The sequence below is a fragment of the Podarcis vaucheri genome (assembly GCF_965113315.1).
Source record: "Podarcis vaucheri genome assembly, chromosome: 1".
In the NCBI taxonomy this organism is placed as follows: Eukaryota; Metazoa; Chordata; class Lepidosauria; order Squamata; family Lacertidae; genus Podarcis; species Podarcis vaucheri.
This window is the reverse complement of record NC_138759.1, coordinates 116,888,901-116,911,484: the sequence shown is the minus strand read 5'-3', so window position 1 is coordinate 116,911,484 and position 22,584 is coordinate 116,888,901. Positions and strand designations below refer to the sequence as shown.

The 22,584-nt window shown below is 42.8% G+C and overlaps 1 protein-coding gene across 3 annotated transcripts in view; it reads right to left on the bottom strand.

The window, feature by feature from the left end:
- The window catches only part of SESTD1 (SEC14 and spectrin domain containing 1), a 60,552-nt gene extending 44,496 nt beyond the window's left edge, over positions 1-16,056 (bottom strand). The window contains exons 1-3 of one of the 3 annotated variants that reach the window (XM_082200944.1): positions 15,900-16,056; positions 10,217-10,293; positions 4,972-5,052 (exon numbers count right to left, since the gene is read on the bottom strand). In XM_082200944.1, the coding sequence (XP_082057070.1) occupies positions 4,972-5,026 (55 nt within the window). In that variant the 5' untranslated portion in view covers positions 5,027-5,052; positions 10,217-10,293; positions 15,900-16,056. Of the gene's footprint in view, positions 1-4,971; positions 5,053-10,216; positions 10,294-15,724; positions 15,869-15,899 lie in introns of those variants that run through there. The other 2 variants (XM_082200942.1, XM_082200943.1) reach the window with 2 other exon arrangements.
- Positions 16,057-22,584: the final 6,528 nt, after the last annotated feature.

Here is a 22,584-nt window from a genome sequence, read left to right as displayed (position 1 = left end):
CCTTCCTCTTGTTGTACCATTTGCAATAATGTTATGTTTTCCTATTTAATATGCGCTTTTTGGACAATGGGAATCCCCCACCCCCCGCCTTCACGTGGTTTTGCTTCTGGGAGGTGCATGAAGTAAAGAAAGGTTCAGACAAGAGTTTAACAATAGGGGGAAAAAACCACTATTTTAGAAGGACATCCATCCAGCTTGAAAAATGTTGTGTGTGTTTTTTAAAGCATGCTTATAGTAAAATCAAACATGGTTCTAAGAAGAAAGGAAAACCACTCTGCCAGCTTGTAGACGGTCAATGATTGAGCCCGAATCCATCACATGATAGCAGTGAAACTGGCTTGAGAATTCAGATTCAATGAGTCCTAAATTGCCTCAGTCTCTCCTACTGCCTGCCCTTGGAAGATCTCATTTTGGATGTTCTGCTGCAGCACCAATGGAGTGATGCTCCTGTCACTCCATTCGCAGTGGGTGGGAAGTTTAGCTGGCAGAGCTGGGGGAGGAGAAACACCCCAACAAGAGCATGTTTGTTCTTAGAAATGGGAGACCTGGATTAGATTGGGAATGAACGTTGGCATTTTTAAGGCAAACAACATTGTGTGGATGCAGTCAAAATACAGTGGTACCTTGGGTTAAGAACTTAATTCGTTCTGGAGGTCCATTCTTAACCTGAAACTGTTCTTAACCTGAGGTACCACTTTAGCTAATGCGGCCTCCCGCTGCCGCCGCACGATTTCTGTTCTCATCCTGAAGCAAAGTTCTTAACCCGAGGTACTATTTCTGGGTTAGCGGAGTCTGTAACCTGAAGCGTCTGTAGCCCGAGGTACCAATGCACAGTGGTACCTCGAGTTACAAACGCTTCAGGCTACAAACTCCGCTAACGTGGAAGAGTTACCTCGAGTTGAGAACTTTGCCCCAAGATGAGAATGGAAATTGTGTGCTGGCGGCGCAGCAGCAGCAAGAGCAAAGGCACGCCTCTGGTTAAGAACAGTTTCAGGTTAAGAACGGACCTCCGGAACGAATGAAGTTCGTAACTAGAGGTACCACTGTAAAGTGCATTCACAAGGAGCACCCAGTACCCATCTGGAAGCATCCCTAGATCCAAATAATAACTAATGGGTTGTATCCACTGTTGGCTTTTGCCCTCTTATCCCCTTCCCCCCTACCAGCTCCTGAAGGTTGATAGATCACCTGGAACTTAATGGGACATGCCACAGAGGGCTGCAGTCAGTAAAGGGGATCGGGGGAAGATTTGGTACCCAATCTTGTATGGTCCGAAGCACTTTCTGCCAGTGCACACCCACCAATGAACGCAACCCAGCAAAATATTAATAATATATGCATTAGAAAATAGCCTTTAAAGACATCAGTAAAAAGCTTATGTCGAGTGAAGCGTTTGCAACAGGTGAAATATTTCACAGTTGCAATTAAAATGATTGCCCAACGTCCATTTAATGGCTTCCAGGAAAAGTTACTGTAAAAATTCTCTGCCAGGAAAGAGATGCCCTGCTGGTAAATTCTTTCCTTTACTCTATTGTTGCTCCTCATTTTCTGTAACTTTTATTAATGAGTTATTACTCAATTATAACATGTCAGCTTCTGTTTGTTTGCTATGTGGATTCCAAAATTGAGTCTAAAAGAAATTTCACTTCATCAGAAATCAAAGTAGTATTTTGGCAATGCTCTCCTCTGCCCTTTCCCCCCAAAAAACTCCACTTGTCCAATTCTGTACATATTTCTTCGACATAAACCCTGTTGTTGGCAATGGAATTTTCCTGCTTTGAGGTGCAGTTCAAATTTTAAGCATTTACTTATGAGGCCGGAATGGTTTATTTTTAAAGTTGGGGCTGGTGCGAACCAAGTGTTTAATCCCTTAACGGTTTTAAAGTAATTAGGAGTAGACTAGGTGAGCCATCACTTCTTCTCAAGCCCCTTCTTTTTCAGTGGGGTGGGCAGAGAATATTCTAAGCAGACGGAAGAGGCTGGGCAGCAGGAAAGACCAATGCCACTGCCCACACCTGACACCTTGACAATTCTTAAGGCAGGGATTGCCAACCATTCACCCATAGGTGCCCAGGAAGGCCTTCCTTCGAGACTTGGGCATCATGGTGCCATCTGGCACTAGGTTGGTACGCATTGTGAATTTTTGTTTAGAAATGGCAGGCACTTCTTTTGCCTGTGAAGGGACTTTTCCAAATTGTGGGGGGGCACGTGCTCTGTGAGTGAGAGAAATGCACTTGGGCAGAAACAAGCATAGCTGTAAGAGGTCATGAAGGCTCCACGCAATGCAGGAATCTTTTGCCCAAGGCTCGAACTCGCCACCACGTGATTAAGGGTCTCATGCTCTACCAACTGAGCTAAGAGTATGACTGTGTGGCCTGCGTATTTGTGGTCTGTGAGAGAGGTGCATGTGTGTCTGTGGTGTGTGCTGTGAGAGTGCAAGGAATTTATTCATTCATTCATGCCCCTTACAGCAGCCAAGCTGTTATATTACACCCATTACAGCAGTCATGTTGCGACTGGCACCCACACATTTCAAAATGTGCCTGCTGGCTCATAGGGGCTGGGAATGCTTGGGGCCCATTAAGCATGCGCGCGCGCACACACACACACACACAAATATATATATATATATGTGAATTTAATGCAGTCAACTTCTTACTTCAGCAACATATCCTTAATAATAATAATAATAATAATAATAATTTATTATTTATACCCTGCCCATCTGGCTGGGCTTCCCCAGCCACTCTGGGCGGCTTCCAAAAGAATATTAAAATACTATAATACATCAAACATTAAAAGCTTCCCGAAACAGGGCTGCCTTCAGATGTCTTCTAAAAGCCTGGTAGTTCTTGTTCTCTTTGACATCTGGTGGGAGGGCGTTCCACAGGGAAGGTGCCACTACCGAGAAGGCCCTCTGCCTGGTTCCCTGTAACTTGGCTTCTCGCAGTGAGGGAACCACCAGAAGGCCCTCGGTGCTGGACCTCAGTGTCCGGGCAGAACGATGGGGGTGGAGACGCTCCTTCAGATATACTGGACCAAGGCCGTTTAGGGCTTTAAAGGTCAGCACCAACACTATATAAGCACCAACACCATAAGCCTATATGGTGAATAATCAACTACATAACTATCTGCTAAGACATTTGAAGGCAAGAGAAAGTTCTTAGTATATGCAGTAATTCTAAATATGCAGTAAGTTTTACAACTATTAATGAGCACTTAGGGACCAGTTACACATTTCCATAGCCTTAAAGACTACAAAAGTATAAATGGTAGTTGAGTTATTCCCTTAGACAGAGTTTCATGATGTGCTGATTTAGCAATGAACTAGTAATCAGATATAATGCAAACCTTGAGGATTTTTTTTCTAGGACTACAATGTAACAAATGCTTAGCCTAGATCATATTTCATAAAATGTTTAATAATATATATATATATTGTTCTAAGGGAGAAAGGAAAGCTTTCTGTGCGTGCTCAAAAGGAATGATTAGGAATGAACAAGGTCTCAATTATCAAATAAAAAACTGCTTTACAGGAACAATTCTTCTCTACAACAAAGCCGGCGAGACAGTTAGGCAGCTAGCCAGCACTCCAGGGTCCAACATTAATTTCAGTAGTACAAAATTTATCAAGTACTAACCAGAAATTCACAGCTTTTCAAATTACCAAGTCAGCTCTCTTCTCAGTGCATAATTTCAAAGGTTAAACAGTTAAAAATAATAATAATAATAATAATAATAATAATAATAATAATAATAATAATAATAATTTATTATTTATACCCCGCCCATCTGGCTGGGCCTCCCCAGCCACTCTGGGCGGCTTCCATAAAAACCAAAAATACAATAAAATATCACACGTTAAAAACTTCCCTGAACAGGGCTGCCTTAAGATGTCTCCTGAATGTCAGGTAGTTGTTTATCGCCTTGACATCTGCTGGAAGGGTGTTCCACAGGGCGGGCGCCACTACCGAGAAGGCCCTCTGCCTGGTTCCCTGTAGCTTTGCTTCTCGCAATGAGGGAACCGCCAGAAGGCCCTCGGCGCTGGACCTCAGCGTCCGGGCAGAATGATGGGGGTGGAGACGCTCCTTCAGGTATACTGGACCGAGGCCGTTTAGGGCTTTAAAGGTCAGCACCAACACTTTGAATTGTGCTCGGAAACGTACTGGGAGCCAATGCAGGTCTTTCAAGACCGGTGTTATATGGTCTCGGCGGCCGCTCCCAGTCACCAGTCTAGCTGCCGCATTCTGGATTAGTTGTAGTTTCCGAGTCACCTTCAAAGGTAGCCCCACGTAGAGTGCATTGCAGTAGTCCAAGCGGGAGATAACCAGAGCATGCACCACTCTCGCGAGACAGTCCGCAGGCAGATAGGGTCTCAGCCTACGTACCAGATGGAGCTGGTAAACAGCTGCCCTGGACACAGATTTGACCTGTGCCTCCATGGACAGCTGTGAGTCCAAAATGACTCCCAGGCTGCGCACCTGGTCCTTCAGGGGCACAGTTACCCCATTCAGGACCAGGGAATCCTCCACACCTGCCCGCCTTCTGTCCCCCAAGAACAGTACTTCTGTCTGTCTTATGATGTCAAGCACATCATAAGAGAAGACATCCAAGTAGTTTAGCCTGAGGGAGAATCTCATTCTGGTCAGCGTCTGGAGAAAAAGATGTCAGGAACCTCCTGTGTTTTTAGAATTAATTACCAGCCAGGTGTAAGCAGATCCTTGATCTCACACTACTTATCAGTATTATACATAAAGTGAAAAATAACAAAGCAAAACCTGTATACAGACGATTAATCATCCAAGATGGAGAAAGAAACTTACTTTCCGAGTATCCACAATAACTAACAGCCTGAGCTTCAGCATGGATGAGGTGTACAATATATTTGTGGCACATTATCAGGAAGGATGGGGAAGGAATCAAGTAACAAGACATCTCAATGAAACTGAATAAAAAACAAGGAAACTGTACCTGAAAGGAAGGCTAACTTTTTCTTCAGAATAGGTAATATCACTGTAGCATCCATCTTGCCTTCAGTTAACTTTCAGAGTTCTGAAACACAAGAAGTTGGTGTCAGAGGGTCTAAGTCAAGGGCAATCATTTACTGTGCTCCACTAAAGCTGCTCAAGAGTCAGATTGTGAGAGATTTATGCTTGCTTCCTAGCAAGAAGTTCAGAATGTTTTATATAACAAACAAACAAACAAACAAATAATGTTAACATTTATAGCGTGCCTTCCTTAAATACCCAACCAATCTCTCCAATTAGTATTTCCAAGTATTTTTTTTTGCAAGAAGTCAATTTTTCTCTCCATTTTTTATACTGCTAAACGACTGTTCTGTGCTCCATTCTATCTTGATTACCTAGCTTCTCCATATTGCCCCAAATTCAAGTAAGCACACGCCAAAATAATTATCATATTCATTTTTACGCATTATTTGTGTAAATTTGGAGCTTCAGTGTTTCAGGAAAGAGGCTGGAGAGCAAGAATTTTATTCCAACCCCCAGCTGTTTTATCAGTCTTCATCTCCTACCTTCCACAGTGTCCTCTCTTGCCTTATCCCTTTTGGTTTATGCATGTTTGAGCAATAAGAATGAACTTGCTAAGGGCATTTTAAGCGCTGCTGAGTACACATAATACTTGCCTTATACCTGTGTGGCTTTTGCTCTTCTATCAGCAGCCAAAATGCCCATTACATAAGCATATTTATTGACTGATATCCTCTATATTTCACAAAGACGGTTCTTGTTTTGCTACCCTGTTGAAGAAGCCATTGTGTGTTACTGGCATTATGTCCTTGAAAGACATTATGTCTTTTAAAAGTACTTAAAGAAAGGGAAAATGAAAGGCCATGATAAAATAACACAGATCACCCTACATAGTAATCTACCTTAAACCTTCATCTTTCTACCCAAATGATTAAGGGAGGCCACAAAGTCCTAGTGAAATAACAGAGGGCAAGACTGAATAGGGGGAACGGCAAAGATAGCACAAAAGCCTAAGCACATCCACTGATGGAGAAAGACAAAAATATAAACAAGTTTGGTTACTGACAGCAAGAAATCATGTTACAATGGGAAAGATATATATTTGTAAAAACGAACAAACCACACAGTAAAAACATGGAATATGCTGCCAGAAAGGAAGAGATTTTCTCCAGCTCTATTTTTCTACAGTGGTACCTCGGGTTAAGTACTTAATTCGTTCTGGAGGTCTATTCTTAACCTGAAGACCACTTTAGCTAATGGGGCCGCCTGCTGCTGCCGTGCCACCGGAGCACGATTTCTGTTCTCATCCTGAAGCAAAGTTCTTAACCTGAGGTAATATTTCTGGGTTAGCGGAGTCTGTAACCTGAAGCGTTTGTAACCCGAGGTACCACTGTATTTGTACTGTTTTATTGTTGCATTGTATCTTAATCCTGTATTGCTTTTTATTGTCATTTATAAGCCATCCAGAAAACATATTTTGATACACAGTCATATAAACACAGTAAATGAATATTTGCTACAGATGAAAATGGGTGCACTGGCTTCAAACACAGTCTTCAGAAATACTTCTATAAAACTAATAATTCTCCAGGTACAATGAAGCATATAAACCTGTCCTATTCCAAACAATCTGTTCCGAGATCCAAGCCATATGCATATTCTCTTCCACATGCAGATCAGATACCCACACTAAAATTAATGCTTACCTTACCCCTTAACACTGGGTTGGGGAACCCCTGGCCAGGAGCCAAATGCAGACCTCTAGGCCTTTATTTGGCCCTTAAGACTCCCCCAGGACATGCTCCTAACCAACACTACCCAACACCCTTGAGTGCTTTTGCCTGGCTAGAATGAGTCATTGAGCAGTGATGACGACTCTTGCTTGCCTGAATGGAGAAATGTGAAAAGGGGTGGGGACCATGTGTATAGAAAGCTCTTGTTTTCTCCTACTCAACCTACTGTACAAATGTTGAGTCGGTTTTGCCTCTGGTTTCCTGGATGGTTGCTCATAAGCCCCTTGGGCTGAAAAAAAGTTCTCCGCCTTTGCTTTAACACTCATACCCACGTAGAAGCTGAATGTCCTTATCATGTACGACTCTGGTTCAGGCAACTGTTTCCAGAAACAATATGAAATGTGGTTTTTGCAGCCAATGATTATACGCTGAATCCCAAACATACGAACTGCCCCCGCTGGATCAGATGGAAGTTTCCTCTAAGTCCAGCAGTCTGTTTCTGACACGGGCCAACATTAGTCTCAACAGGGATATGTAAAATGTTGATCCTTGGGGGAGAGGATAAAATCAGAAACAGAACAAGAAAATCTGACTCTCCTGATTGGCACGAAGGCCGAGTGCAAGTATAAACAGCACTGGGTTTTGATACCTATTACTGCATTTCTTTGTATACATAATTCAAGAGCAATTCAGCTAGTGCCCTGAGAGACCTTCTGTACTTTTAAAAGCTCCTTTCTCAATGGTAGCTTCCTGTTCATGCGCGAAATTTATGATATGTGCATCGGTTCTTTGTAATCAGGAAGAGAACAAAATGCCAATAATTATAGATGCACGGATCAACCTAGTGAAATCTGAAGTTTGTCCACTTCAAAACATTCAACAGATGCACTGACATCTTAAAATGTTTATTTTCCACTATCTGCTTATTAAATTTCAAACCACTTCCAGATCAAAGTAAAACTTTACATTTCTATTGCTGTATACGCCAATAATTGGATCCAGATCTACTGAAATCAGTGGTGCAAATGAGTAACTTCAGCCCTGCTAAATTCAGTGGGTCTACTCTAAGCACAACTAAGTCTCGAGCCAACCTGATGTCTTTGATCCTAACTTTTCGCTCTCTTCACAGACGATCTGCACTCCTGGAAGGACTTTTTCAAGTGCAACTCTTCTTTCATAAGCACAACCCTCCTTCTGTAAGCAGTTCTTTCCATTCACAGAACCAAAAGATAGGAGCCAAACTTATATAATCCTATGAAATAATGAAGGCTGACTTTTCCAGCATATTAATTTGAACCCTGGACATTTTTATTTTTAGGATAAAAGACTTGCCTAATGAAGTCCATACTGTAACTGGGATCAGAACACCATTCTGAATATATCCATAATTTTCACTTACTTTCTAAATCTTTTCCATATCCCTAGGCACATAATTAAGAACCAACCGCGAATGGACTAATTTTTCATGAGAACAGACCCTTTTATTCTCTATACTGCTCAACATGCCTTGCACATAAACTCCCACAAGAAGGAAAAGTATCATACTGAACCTACATAGCAAAGATGAATCAAGAGCATGCACTGTATAGCAAACACAATGCAATGACCTCATGTGAACCAGCACCATTGTATTCACCTCATGGTTGCAGCATCAATTGATGAGTCTGTAACCTGAAGCGTATGTAACCTGAGGTACCACTGTATCGCAAACTTCAGTTTTTCCGAATCGTAGTTACTCATCTTCTCACCTAAAAACAGAAGACAATACCCCCTATTTATCTCTTTACAGAAGACAAACTTCACAGTCCAAATTAAATGCTAGTTCTCTTCTTTCTACAGTGGTACCTTGGCTTACATACGCTTCAAGTTACATACGCTTCAGGTTACAGACTCCGCTAACCCAGAAATATTACCTTGGGTTAAGACCTTTGCTTCTGGATGGGAACAGAAATCGCGCGGCAGCAGCAGGAGGCCCCATTAGCTTCAGGTTAGTGGTGCTTCAGGTTAAGAACAGTTTCAGGTTAAGAATGGACCTCGAGAACGAATTAAGTACTTAACCTGAGGTACCACTGTACTGTCATACACTTTTCTGCACTAGCATTAGATATCTGTGAGCCAACACTCGTGTTTTGCAGTGATCTGTCAATGCAGCATTTCGCAATGTTCCAAACACTTATTTGCTTGAAATCTTAGGACTGCATCATTGGTAAACAAAGCCAACTGGCTCTCCTGCATCCATGACTACATCTGCCCATGTCCGTCCAAACCAGACATCTTCTAAAATCCCTGAGGCATTACGACTGCTAGAAACATGCACACTCAATACTATCCTCTGTAAATGCCTCAGATCCCTCAGCCTGGTTTTCCAACTCTTATTGCTATTTTATGTAAATTGGTGGTCTTCATATTTTCTATTGCCAGGAAACATTTCACACTGACTTATCTTCCAATAAATATCTGCCATAGAAACCATGCATACTATAGAAGGTTCTAGGGGAAGCCACGCGCCAAGCAAGACCCTTGACCTATCTGTTGTGCCTCACCACGTGAACCACGACTGTAATTCTACCATATTCCCAGTATGGCCTGTTTACAATTACAGTGGTACTGTGGTTCTTGGGCGTAATCTGTTCCGGAAGTCCGTTCGACTTCCAAAACGTTCAAAAACCAAGGCACAGCTTCCAATTGGCGCAGGTGCCCCAGAAGCAATCGCCAACTATCACATCGGATGTTCAGCTTCCGAAAAATGTTTGAAAACCGGAACACTTACTTTCAGGTTTTTGGCATTCGGGGGCCGAAATGTTCGCGTACCAAGGCATTTGAGAACCAAGGTTCCACTGTACTGAGTCTCCCATTGAGGAACTCCTTCTCAGCTTAAAAGGAACACTGGCCTAAATCATAATATAGAGTATGCAACACAATTCATTATACCTAGGCTTTTCTTCATCCACCATTTTAGTATTACCTGCAAGCCTAAGCTACTTCACAGAGGGTCCTTTTAAAAATAAAAGTAACACATCTATACTGAAGGATGGAAGAAAAATAAATGTCCCCTGAGGAATTAAAAAAGCCAAATATGAGCTTTGTGCCTTTACACTCCAAATCCATTACATAATGCCTCATATTTTCATTAAGTACTTTCCATCACAATTCTATGCACTCTAAACTGAGTGTAAGCCATACTGAACAAAATGGGACTTTCTTAAACACACAATTGTGGTGTCAGTTATTAATATACCTGTTCACAACAAAATTCGAACTAAAGAACTTGGGTTACACACAAGGCAATGCAAGGCTAGTAAATTTCATTGGCTGGCATAAACAAATGCTTTAAGCTGAGAGGGAGTCTGTGTTATCAATTGAGAAGATATCACATTACACAAATACATCTCTTGCTGTAGCATGATTTGAGTTAGATATTTTGAACATATCTATACTCCCATGCCAATCCCACACAACGAAAGAAGGCTTCAAAATGTGAATGGTTTTACTTACTGTGTCTGTTGTGGTATCCGGAAACATTGATGTCCCTTGACAAAATCGTTTTCAGATTTGATTCAGTTTTTCAAGCCCTGTGGATTTAAATTAGAATTTTACAACTGTGCTTTCTTCTCACAGTTTAATGTACAGATTTGTTTGGAAACTTTTCTTACACTTCAGAGCCAGGCATTGCTTCCAGATTCTCAAGTGATAGGAACTGGTGGGAAAAGCTGCACAGCAGATTGAAAACTATAACAGTTACTGTCAAAAAGGCATTTCCCAAAGTATTCACTTTGATTTGATGATTTAATGCTACCTGAATGAACCTGGGCTTGCTCGAGCAGGAAGAAGGAAGGGGAAGCACACATCTAAACTAGGAATCATGGTTTAACACCATTTATGGTTAGTGCCAAAGCAAACCAGCTTCAAATCACAGGCTATTAGTCTGGCTTGCTGAAACTAACCATAGTGAGTGTTAAACTACAGTCCGTGGTTTGGAAAAGGTAAGCAGTTCAGCAGAAGTGAAAGTGAATACCTCAGAACTCTTCCTCCAAGCCAAGTTCACGCTAGGACGCAAATCAACAGATGGCACTCCATTCAAACACGTCTTAAATTTAAGCAGTAGAGCCTTAAATAAAGACCCCTTTCAATGTCGTTCTTAAATCAGTGGTTTCGGATTGCTATTTTATCAGCAAACCAAGTAGGTGCACAGGCATCACAATTCCCTCATGACATTTCCCTACACAATAAAAACGGTTTTAAGAGTAGTTATACTCACTAGTGGCTAAGGGCTAGATACAGAATTTGAATTTACATGTGGCTTTCTAGTCCCAATCTTGAAGATACCATGCCAATTCTTACTACAGAAATAACTGGATGCTAGTGCTGGAGGAGACTCTTGAGAGTCCCATGGACTGCAAGAAGATCAAACCTCTCTATTCTTAAGGAAATCAGCCCTGAGTGCTCACTGGAAAGACAGATCCTGAAGCCGAGGCTCCAATACTTTGGCCACCTCATGAGAAGAGAAGACTCCCTGGAAAAGACCCTGATGTTGGGAAAGATGGAGGGCACAAGGAGAAGGGGACGACAGAGGACGAGATGGTTGGACAGTGTTCTTGAAGCTACCAGCATGAGTTTGACCAAACTGAGGGAGGCAGTGGAAGACAGAAGTGCCTGGCGTGCTCTGGTCCATGGGGTCACGAAGAGTCGGACACGACTAAATGACTAAACAACAACAGCTTACAGCCACATTTGCACCTCCTTATGTGTTAATGTTGCAAGGAGTCCACTTTTACAACAGAATACAATCATGGGTTTAAATGATGGGTAGGCAAACTAAGGCCCGGGGGCCGGATACGGCCCAATCTCCTTCTAAATCCAGCCTGTGGACAGTCCGGGAATCAGCGTGTTTTTACATGAGTAGAATGTGTCCTTTTATTTAAAATGCATCTCTGAGTTATTTGTGGGGCATAGGAATTCGTTCATTTTTTCCCCCTTTCAAAATATAGTCCGGCCCCCCATAAGGTCTGAGGGACAGTAGACCGGCCCCCTGCTGAAAAAGTTTGCTGACCCCTGGTTTAAATACTAACATCTTAGAAAAGGACAACTCAGTGTCTATAGCAGTCTCAACAGAGGGCACAGTAAATACACATCAGCCTGTAAGGTTCCAATCATGCGGGTTCCAATGTTTACCTGGCCCACAAACCTAAGTAAAATTGGGCCAGCACACTAAATTATTATCAGGCCATTAAGACTATGGAGGAAGGAAAGAGGATAGTTGGGGAGTTATCAACAAAGGATGGTAGCTTTGAAGACAGCTGTAAAATAGGAGCAATAACAATAATTCAGTAAATGAGAATCAAAATTCCTTTCATAGAAAGTAATTCCATACATGGGGACGCGGGTGGCGCTGTGGGTTAAAGCCTCAGCGCCTAGGGCTTGCCGATCGAAAGGTCGGCAGTTCGAATCCCCGCGGCGGGGTGCGCTCCCGCTGCTTGGTCCCAGCGCCTGCCAACCTAGCAGTTCGAAAGCACCCCCGGGTGCAAGTAGATAAATAGGTACCGCTTACCAGCGGGAAGGTAAACGGCGTTCCATGTGCTGCGCTGGCTCGCCAGATGCAGCTTTGTCACGCTGGCCACGTGACCCGGAAGTGTCTCCGGACAGCGCTGGCCCCCGGCCTATAGATGTGAGATGGGCGCACAAACCCCAGAGTCTGTCAAGACTGGCCCGTTCGGGCAGGGGTACCTTTACCTTTACCTTTTAATTCCATACATGTTTCAAGCTAGGACGCTCTCCAGCATAGAATATGAAGCACAACGCGTTTAAAAAGTCTGTCTGCTAAATGAATAACATTCGATAATGATTTTTCCCCAACCGAGTCTGATTTTTTTTATAAAAAAGAGAAGGTACAATTCTCCAATAGGCCTTCTATACTAGGCTATAAATAGTCCACTGCATTTTTGTGCAGGGTGTGGAGGAAGGGGCTTTCTTCCTCTTGCAGCCCACAGTATCTATGTTGGGCATAGAGGATGGACACAGTGCTCTATTCCTCCTCCACCAGCTAACTCCTTCTCCTGCATACAATTCCATGGACCTGCCTGCATGGAATTCCTTGTTGTCTGTAGTAGTTACCAGGCAAGTGCTTAAATGCAAGGCTGATTTGTATCAAAGTATAAACCTCCAAAGCTTACCAAATGCAACAAAAGTTAAACGCTACAGAAAAATACTATGGCAAGGGATAATAATTTTCTGTTCAGTAAATTCATCAGTTTGACCTATACTTCTAGTTTCTCCTCCCAGAAGGCTCTAGTCCCTGGATTCAAGCCTAAATTGTACTTATAGAAATGCTGCTTCCCAGATCCATAGGAATGGATAAAGGAACTGATAATTTTGCTTCTCCTGATGTTCTTTAGAGTCTTGATTGCACCCTTAACCTTAGAGCTTGAAGAAGTATGCAAAAGTAGTCTAATAGACTGGCCTTCACCAAAGAAACACCCACCCACTCAAAAAGTCACACCCACCCACACCAAAAAGCAGCCTAGAAAGGTTTAAGTGGTACAAAGTACTACAACTTGCTCAGAGGCACTTCTTTGCTCCTGTATCAGAACTCCAACTCTGTCATATCTGACACTTACAACTGTTTTCTTCCCTATGTCATTTGCTATTCCTTGCCTACTCATAACTTCTTCTCTTCCTGACCAATTCCTCTGTTGGTGGCTTGAAAAAAGATATCTCAAGAAGCAGCAAACTGAGATGTACAAGATTATTCGCTTTTGATCACCTAGCATTGAAGTCATCCTGATGCCTCCAGCTATTTACAAATAAGCAACTGAAGTGAGCACCACTGCAAATATCAGCCTACAAATTCAATGAGGAATTATCTATACCTAAAGTTTCAGGAAAAGAAAAAGCTCAGATTTCTGTTGATTTAAATGTTTGAATAAAGCATAATTCTCCATGAAGCGTTTCCTACCTTTCTCAACACCTAAAAGGGCACAGAATTTATCCAAGAATGTGATCCAATATTGTGGTGCAGACCAGATCCCAAGGCCTAGAGGCATACAGTGGTACCTCGTGTTACAGACGCTTCAGGTTACAGACTCCGCTAACCCAGAAATAGTACCTCAGGTTAAGAATTTTGCTTCAGGATGAGAACAGAAATTGTGCAGCAGCAGCGTAGCAGGCCCCATTAGCTAAAGTGGCGCTTCAAGTTAAGAACAGTTTCAGGTTAAGAGCAGACCTCCAGAATGAATTAAGTTCTTAACCCAAGGTAAGTTACATTGTAGTTATATTGAAGGCATGGAATCACAATGTGGACTTTTATAATGATCTGCATAATTTTATATGCTTTCAAACCTTACCTATGCATATGTGGGGAGTGGATTGTGCAAAAACATGGTATGATCTCCAATGCAACATCAGGATTAGGCCTTTGAAAATGGCTTCTCAGTTTTAACCTGCAGTCAACCTTCCTCTTATAATGTATCCATTACAATGCATCTTACAATGTATGCCCTCTGCAAACTAGAAAACTCAATTATTTAGTGCAAAACTAAAACTTCACCATGGCAATGAAAGAACAAGGTAGTTGTAACTGGTTTCCCCTCAACAATTATGGAGCAAGCAAAGGGAGAAGAAAATCAATGCTCACTAAATTACAACACAAATGCTGATATGAGGAGGTCTCTGCAGAGCCACCATTTTTACATGTTCATTTGACTGCAAAGCTCCGTTACCTGTTCTTAGAGTAAGGAGACAGGCAAATTTGCTGCTTGACATGGAGCACAGACCTGGCTTTAATCATTACAGTCATAAGATCTGGTGTTATCCCAGATCTTTAAAGAAATACACATATGCACACACATACACCTTTCTTGTCTTTCAATTTGCCACACAATACACGGAAATGCATTCAAAGAGCTTTAAATTGACCACCTTTTCACTAGGTAGGATAAGTGGGAAGACAAAACTGTAAAAATAATGGACCTTTCCCAAACCAATGGCTATAGCAGTAACCGCAACACTGAATGCTGTGCTGAATCAACCGCACCAGTCATGCATTTCTTCTGCAAAACCAAAAGGATGACAAAGCCCTGACTACTACACCACAAGTCACAAGATGGCCAGAGAATAGTGCTCTGGGTTATATTTTTACTATCAGTTGCAAGTCACAGTGAAGGTCTCCTAAAAAGCCACCTCCAGGCTACCGACGATGCAAGCTTCTCTCCCCCGAAGCAAGGCTCTCTTTCTCTCAAAACCAACTATTCCCTCTGTTGTTTTTTTTCCTCGTTTCTTTTCACAACCCAGCTTAAAGTCTGGATAGGGAAGAAGGAAATGTGTTGGGTTTTTTTAGAAGCAGAACATGCTGAGAGAGAGAGAGAGAGAGAGAGAGAGAGAGAGAGAGAGAGAGAGATCGGCTGGTGCCGTTCGGCACTCACCCGCCTGCACTCAAGGCAGGGTTGGGAAAGTGACAACACAAAGGGAAAGGGAAAGGAAATACAGAAGAAGAAGGAGAGACCTGGGAGCAATGGAAAAGCAGCGGAGAGGCGGGAGGCAGACTCTGTCCCGCCGCGCTTCATAGGACGGATAATATACATGGATATAGATGCAAGTTGCAAGAAGAAACCTGTTGCTCTGATCTCAAAGACGGGCTTTGATTCATAGCGGCGTGCATGAGAGATGGGGAATTGAGGAGGAGGGAGGCTGGGCTGAAGAAGAGAGCAAGAAGCCCCGCCGCCGCTGCTGCATGCGGACCCTCGCCTGCCACCACGAAAAGAGAAACAACAGGGCACAAATGGTCAACCTGGGGTGGGAAAATGGAGGCAGCGTTTGGAAAGAGAAGGAAGGAGAGAAGGAAGGAAGGAGGGAGGGAGAAGACTCGCGAGGGATGGATGCGGCCCCCCGCCCCGTCCCACGGGGCATGCATTTTGGGGACAGACGCCCTGGACACACACACACACACCCCGCACTCGCCCGCCCGCCCACCCTTCCCACGAGCCCCCCACCCCCAAGAACCGCTTTTACCTCCGCAGCTCCAGGGAGGAGGGGAAGCCGCAGCAGCCCCGCACGAGGCGGGGGAGGGAGAAACAAAAGCCTGCCGAGGCCGCAAGGCCGGGCCTGCTCGGCTCAATTTCCCCGCCCCTTCTCGCCGCCGCAGCCGCCGAGGAGGAGCGCCTGGCCAGGCGGAGCAAGGACTCACCTGGGCCTCGGCTAGGGCGCGCAAAGCTGGTCGGCCGCGGGGCTGGAGCGAGGGAAAAGGCGGGACGAAACCACAGAGACAAGGCGGAGGGGGCGGGATTGCCCAGGGAGGAGGCCGCCGCCGCCACGCTACTACTACTGCTGCTGCTTCTGCCCAGGCCTGTCGGCGCTGCCCCGCCGGACAAAAGCGGGGTGGGGGGTGCTGCTTGGTGCCAAGACAGCCGAGCCCGCCCACCTACCCTCGGCGGCGCGCGCTCGCTTCCCGGAGAGGAACCTAAGCGCGGGGTCAAGGCAAAACGGCGAGGTGCATTTCTCTCCCTTGCACACGCCGCCGCCGCCGCCGCCGCCGCCGCCTCCTCCTTCTCGCGAGGTGCCGTAGCGGCTGCTGTGAGGCAGGGTCGGCCAAGAGACCGCAATAACAAGCCCCACCCTGAAGGAAAAGCGAGGCAGCAGCCAAGCCTCCCCGGAGGAGAAGCTCGCTCGCACTGTATAAGCTAAACAAGCTATAGCTTAGGGCTCCACTCTCTTGGGGGCCCACAAAAAAGTTAAAGGGGAAAACTGGATGTACATTTCCCCAAATATAAGATAAAAACCAACTAATTAATTGCATTTCAGTTCAACAATTACTTTGATAAAATACATATTTTGTTATGCACAAATGGCTCAAAATACCCATTAGGTCTATAAATTACCATATAGCATATGTTCAACACAAAAAAACAGTGACAATTTGTTGTTGACAAAGGACAGCTGGACATATAAAGTGCCCCATTACCTTCAGTAGCTTAGGACCTCATCAAACAAATCTGGCCCTGACAATGCCCATCAACTTTTGGGGCCCTGGACCCCTCATATTTTTTATTGGGGGGATGACGATGAAGGGATCTTGGCCGCTAGAAGTTGGTCCCTAGAGTTTCAAACAAAACTTATTTCATAACAACAAAGCAAAAACAATAGCAGCAATATAATGACTTGCCAAAAAAAAAAAAAAAGCACATTCTGATACGATGAACAAAACAAGATTACTTAAACAGCAGGCAGCATCCAATATCAGGAATAACAAAGGAACAGTTTCACCTTAGTCCCAGAAACACCCCTCCCATGAGGATACTCCCTTGACCACTAGCAGCGAATGGAGAAACACAACTACTGTACAGGTGCAATACAGCATGTAACTCAATATTTTGGAAGCAAGGGGGAAAAACAACCTTGTGTTTTTAAGGTCAGTTTTAAAATACAAGATGCCCTTCCAAAGCTATTATTGGCCCTCTGGCCAGTGTTACTGCTAAACTGACAATTCCTCTTTTCTCACAGACTGTAAACATTCCGGCAACTTTGTTCCTGGAGCAGCAGAAATGTTCATGAGCATTCTCTATCATCAAACTTTTTCAGCAGGGGGCTGGTCCACTGTCCCTCAGACCTTGTGGGGGGCCAAACTATAATCTGAAGGGGGAAAATGAACAAATTTCTATGCCCCACAAATAACCCAGAGATGCATTTTAAATAAAAGGACACATTCTACTCATGTAAAAACACACTGATTCCCGGGCTGTCCATAGGCCAGATTTAGAAGGCGAATGGGCTAGATCCAGCCCCCAGACCTTAGTTTGCCTACCCATGTGATATCCCAACGGCTGAATCTAGTGATGTTAGTGCCGCAAATGCAATTCATTTAGATTTTTGTTTAGAATTTCTGGACCCCTTTTTTGCATTTATTTCAGAAAATGTAAGTTGTCACACACCTTGGTTTGTAAGAGCTATCCGATACAAAGTTGTGCAGGAGGAATGTAGGTTCCACATGTTCAAGGGTCAAAAACTTGATGAAGTGCTTTTAGTCAGTAGGGAAGCCAATTGAAGGATGCGCCATGTTTTGGACAGGGTAGTATTTTTCTTGAAGAATCAAGTTCATAGGTTGCAAGTACTCCTTAATAACCAGATTTGCTCATAAATGATAGCTGTGTCCCTTCTTCAGAAGGGCATATGTGGCTAGTGTGACTCATAGCAGGCCAAATTTCTGCAACACCATTTTACATTGGACTGCCTTTGGAAGTGTTCAGAAACTTCACCTGATGTAAATGCTGCTGCTGCCAGACTACTTGACCAGAGCCCAATTTTTGAAATGCTAATCCAGTTTTATTCAATCTTCTTTGGCTCTCAGCCTGTTTTCAAGCACAATTAGAAATATTTTGGTTTGTTTCACTGTTGGCTGCTGTTAGCCACTTTGGGACAAAAAGCCTAATTAATTTTAATAATAATAATTTATGCATAATAATTTATTCTATTCCAAAGATCCAAATGTGGTGTACTTGGCTCTTCTCTGCCACCATTTTATCACAATTAGCACACTGTGAGGTAAATGGCTGAAGGTGCAGGCTGCTCAGCCTTACATTTTATTTGGTTTCCAGCCATTTGTGGATTACCTCAGTAATAATCTCTTTAGTGATTATCTTATTTTGCATAAGAATCAGGCTCTTTCTTGGCATAATTTCTCTCTTTGTAGTATTAGGCAGGTTTATTTATCACCTATTACATGTTCCCTTTCTGTTTTCTTTTGACAGCCTTTGAGTACCAGGTAGCTGTTTATTCTTTTATTTTCTCCTTCAAGAAAGGTGTAGTGAAGCAGTTAAAGTAATACACGGTAATCCTGATTCTGCCCAGCAGCACACCAGTGTTTTCATCCTATGAAACTTTACGACTTTTTCACCACAGAACAGGCAACCACAGCTGTTTCACCACATAACAGCAATGCGTGGTGGTGTGGCCTCAGGCAAGGCGGGCAGTTTCTTTATAATACAGTCATACCTCGGGTTACAGACGCTTCAGGTTGCGTTTTTTCAGGTTGCGAACTGCTGAAACCCGGAAGTACTGGAACGGGTTTCGGCGGTCGCACATGCACAGAAGCGATAAATCACACTTTGTGCATGCGCAGAAGCGCTGAATTGCAACCCGTGCGTGCACAGACGCGCCACTGCGGGTTGCGAACGTGCATCCCTCACGGATCACTTTTGCAACCCGAGCGTCCACTGTATGTGGAGTGCCCCTAAAGAGTCAGTCAGGAAAATATTCCTTCCCTGTCAATGCAGCAAAATGTTACCGTACTCGTGTTCAACTCAGTGCCCCCAGTGCTCCTTTAGAGCAAATAATTTAACAGCCTACTCATTGTGTAGACTTATTCTCAACTGTGTCTGAATTGCACTGAACATGTCCATATACAATACAGTATCTAGTCCCGTGTTTAGAAATGTAACATGTCAGGGAGACAGACAGCTTCTTCATATTCTAGTTTATTATCTGCAGGAATTTGTTTTCTTGATGAACATTCTGTCATAAGACACTCCCCAAGTCTGAAGTGAAGCAACCCAGACCTTAAAACATTGTGGTGATTTGGTTTGGTCCTACAGTTGTCCTCCACCACATTCATTGGTTCGTAGCTTCTTTTGTTAAAATGAGCTTTCCTGTCTTCTGAGTTTTCACCTGCACCAGTTCCAGCTCCTTAACGATGATATGTCAAGAGAGCTACGTACCTTCAGGACATGAACGCTTAAAAAGCTTGTGAGAGCCAAAGATAAATCATTCTCATTGAGAAGGATTGCTCTGTGGACTAACTTCCAAAGGCGATTAGATTAATCCACAATTTAATCACCTTTAGGATATTCTGTAAGACCTTCCTCTGTTTTAAAGCTTCCCCGCCGGTTAGATTGATGTTTACAGGAGCATGACTGCAATAAAATCAAAGCCACCCTAAAATATGTTCACAAATAAAAAAAGCAAGCGTTCATCCTTTTATTGTCACTTTCAAGATGCAAATAACCATCAAGTATCTGATGGATGAGTCTCTAATCAAACTCAAGCTCTTTATGGTTTATTAAAAGGCAAGGCATTTAATGATTCATGTTCTATGACTTATGCTAATTATAGATAGATAGATACACACAGAGAGAGAAGGGGGGAGTCCAATATATTTATAACATATGTATGTCATTCCATAACAAAGAGTTGCCTGGCTTACAATAAGGAAGTAAATATATATACTGTGTGCATTAACTTGTGAGTAAACCCCATTAACCTCATGTAAACATAAAGTACATAGGATTATCCTCTCAAAGTGTTTGTGAGTGTTCAGGCCACACACAAAAAGAATTGTGGAAACTAGTGTTTTTGAATGCTTTTCTTCAATAGCAATACACTATCTGATATTACATAGCAGAGCACTATTAAAACGAAGGACAGCAGTGTGTGATATGGCATGGATTCAGCTGTTCAAAGAGAAAATGGTTCAACATTACACTGCATGATCCTACATGGTGTTTTGAATCTTGTCCATTATTAAACATTTACACAGCACTTTTAGCTTGTACAATTTTATTTTATTTTATTTTTTAAAAAAACACCCTTTATCTTGTTTTGACTTTACAGCATTCTTGTTTTAAATCACTCCCACTGACTGTACAGATGGGAAACTGAGACTGACATATATTGACTTTCTCATATGGCTAAGTAGAGGTATGACCCTCCCACCCTCCGCCAGATCAGAACACAAAGTTCCCTTATATTTCTTAGAGCCAGAATTGTATCTGGAGCCTTTGTTGTGAATCCTTTCACCACATTAGCACATAGAATGATTATTATTATTATTTGTCTCCCTGTCCCATAATAAAAAAATAGGCATGGAACAACACATTTCTTTGTCCCTATGTCAATCACAAATAAAAAAAAATGGCTAGAATCTGTTCTGTTCCAAATGATGAGCTAGGCATTATGACTGCTACAACAGCTTTAGAGATGTTATAAAGCTTTTACACCAATTGGCAGCTTTTGCATCAACCATTACTTATTCCTGAGGGGGAAAACAGCACTTTTGCAATTCTCTATGCAAACAAGTATGGCTATTATCTCATCCCCCCTTCTCCCCCCTCATAGGACGTTCTCAGCTGTTATACAGCCATCTCTTCACTGTCATGTTTTCATGTCATTGAAAGCTGGAGTAGTGGTAGTTTGCTACTCTTATCTATTATAAGTATACGAACAAGTTTGGGGGGGGGGGTGTTGGTGTTTTTTTAGGGAAGTGGGTTTTCGCAGGGAGAGCAGTGGGGGGAAAATAAAAATCTCTCAGCCTAGAAATCACAGGACAAACCAAAGCGTGGATGAGCCCTAAACAGTCAATGCCATCTAATCTGTCTGCAAGTAAATCAGGATGAACGTTCAATAAACAGGCCATCTGAAAATGCCCAAAAGCTTCCTGCAAACACCAGATATAATCAAACCTCCGCATAAGCTTTGTGCAAGCAAATCAGGATGAATGCTCAACAAACAGAAAGAGCCCTACCTGTCCACCAGCTACACTCCATTCTCAAACCAGTTTGCCCAGTCCAGAGCATTGCATACCACACACACAGCAGAAAAACGGGCTTATGTGACCTATGTGCACGCCACCCTAGAAGAAAACAAACCACCATGGTTATTCGATCATTCAGAGACGCTGTATGCAACAAAAAGATATTCAGCGCATCATACTGTGCTACCATCATTATTAATAATAAAACAGAAATTCTGCAGTATGCAGCTAGTTAACTAAGAAAATAGGCCTGTCCGTGTTCTTAGCATTAAATTAAGTAAACACTTGGAGAACCACAAATATAAAAATTATTAAAGCAGGGGGGAATCTGGTGGAGGGGGGGAAGCGCAGTCACGGGAGTGAAAATAAGGCAGAATACTAATCAATAATTAAGACATGGGCAGAAAATTGAGCAGAAAAAAATCAGCTACATTCTTCTTTTAAAAGAAAAACCTGGACTTTCTAGAACATTTAGTTATGGATCTTAAATATATGCTATATATAACCATCACTTTCTTCTGACTTGGATTTTCCTTTTTCCATGCAGTGACCAAGTCTTTGGGTACTTGCTAATGCTAATCAGACATTCCTATAGCCCACACACTGAATATAAAGATGAGAAATGTGAGCTATTTTTAGTGGTGACAACTCAAAGCTCGTCGCTCTATAAGAAAATGTCGTGTCCCCCCCCCTTTATTTTAATACAGAAGCTGATCCAACCAAAGTTTGACATTCTGTGGATTAGGCCATGGACAGTTTTAAAAGTTCTTTGCTCCTCAGTTTAGCTTCATTTTATTTTAATCAGAAAAGAGACTGGCAAAAGAGAAGTATATTTTTGGATGCTTTGCTTATTGAGCAATATTCACCCTGCAGAACATGTGGAGTGTTAAGGACCCAAGAAGTAAATGTTTTATTCATTTACCTGTGAAATTAATTATTTCATCATTATAATTGAGAAGTACGTTAAGTGGCTTGGGAAACTCTGAAGGGATAAAATTTTTAAATTATTTTTGCAATAATTCTTACAGGTGAACTTCCTAAATGATTAACCATGTAAAAATTATTGCCTAAGTTATACCCACCCACCCCCACCCCGTATATGCGCAATTATATATATATATATATATATATATATATATATATATATATATATATGCAGGTTTTGGTGTCTTCGGGTGTCTTCCCGTGTAAGAGTCGGGGTGTCTGGGCGACGTTTCGACGAGGTCTCACTCGTCATCTTCAGGCTGGTGCTTTCGGCTTCTTGTTACTGGAACAGAGCAGAATCTGGTGTTTGAGTTCCTATAAATACTGTTGAGGGGTGTGGTGTATAGCCTCCAACGTTCTGGGCAGA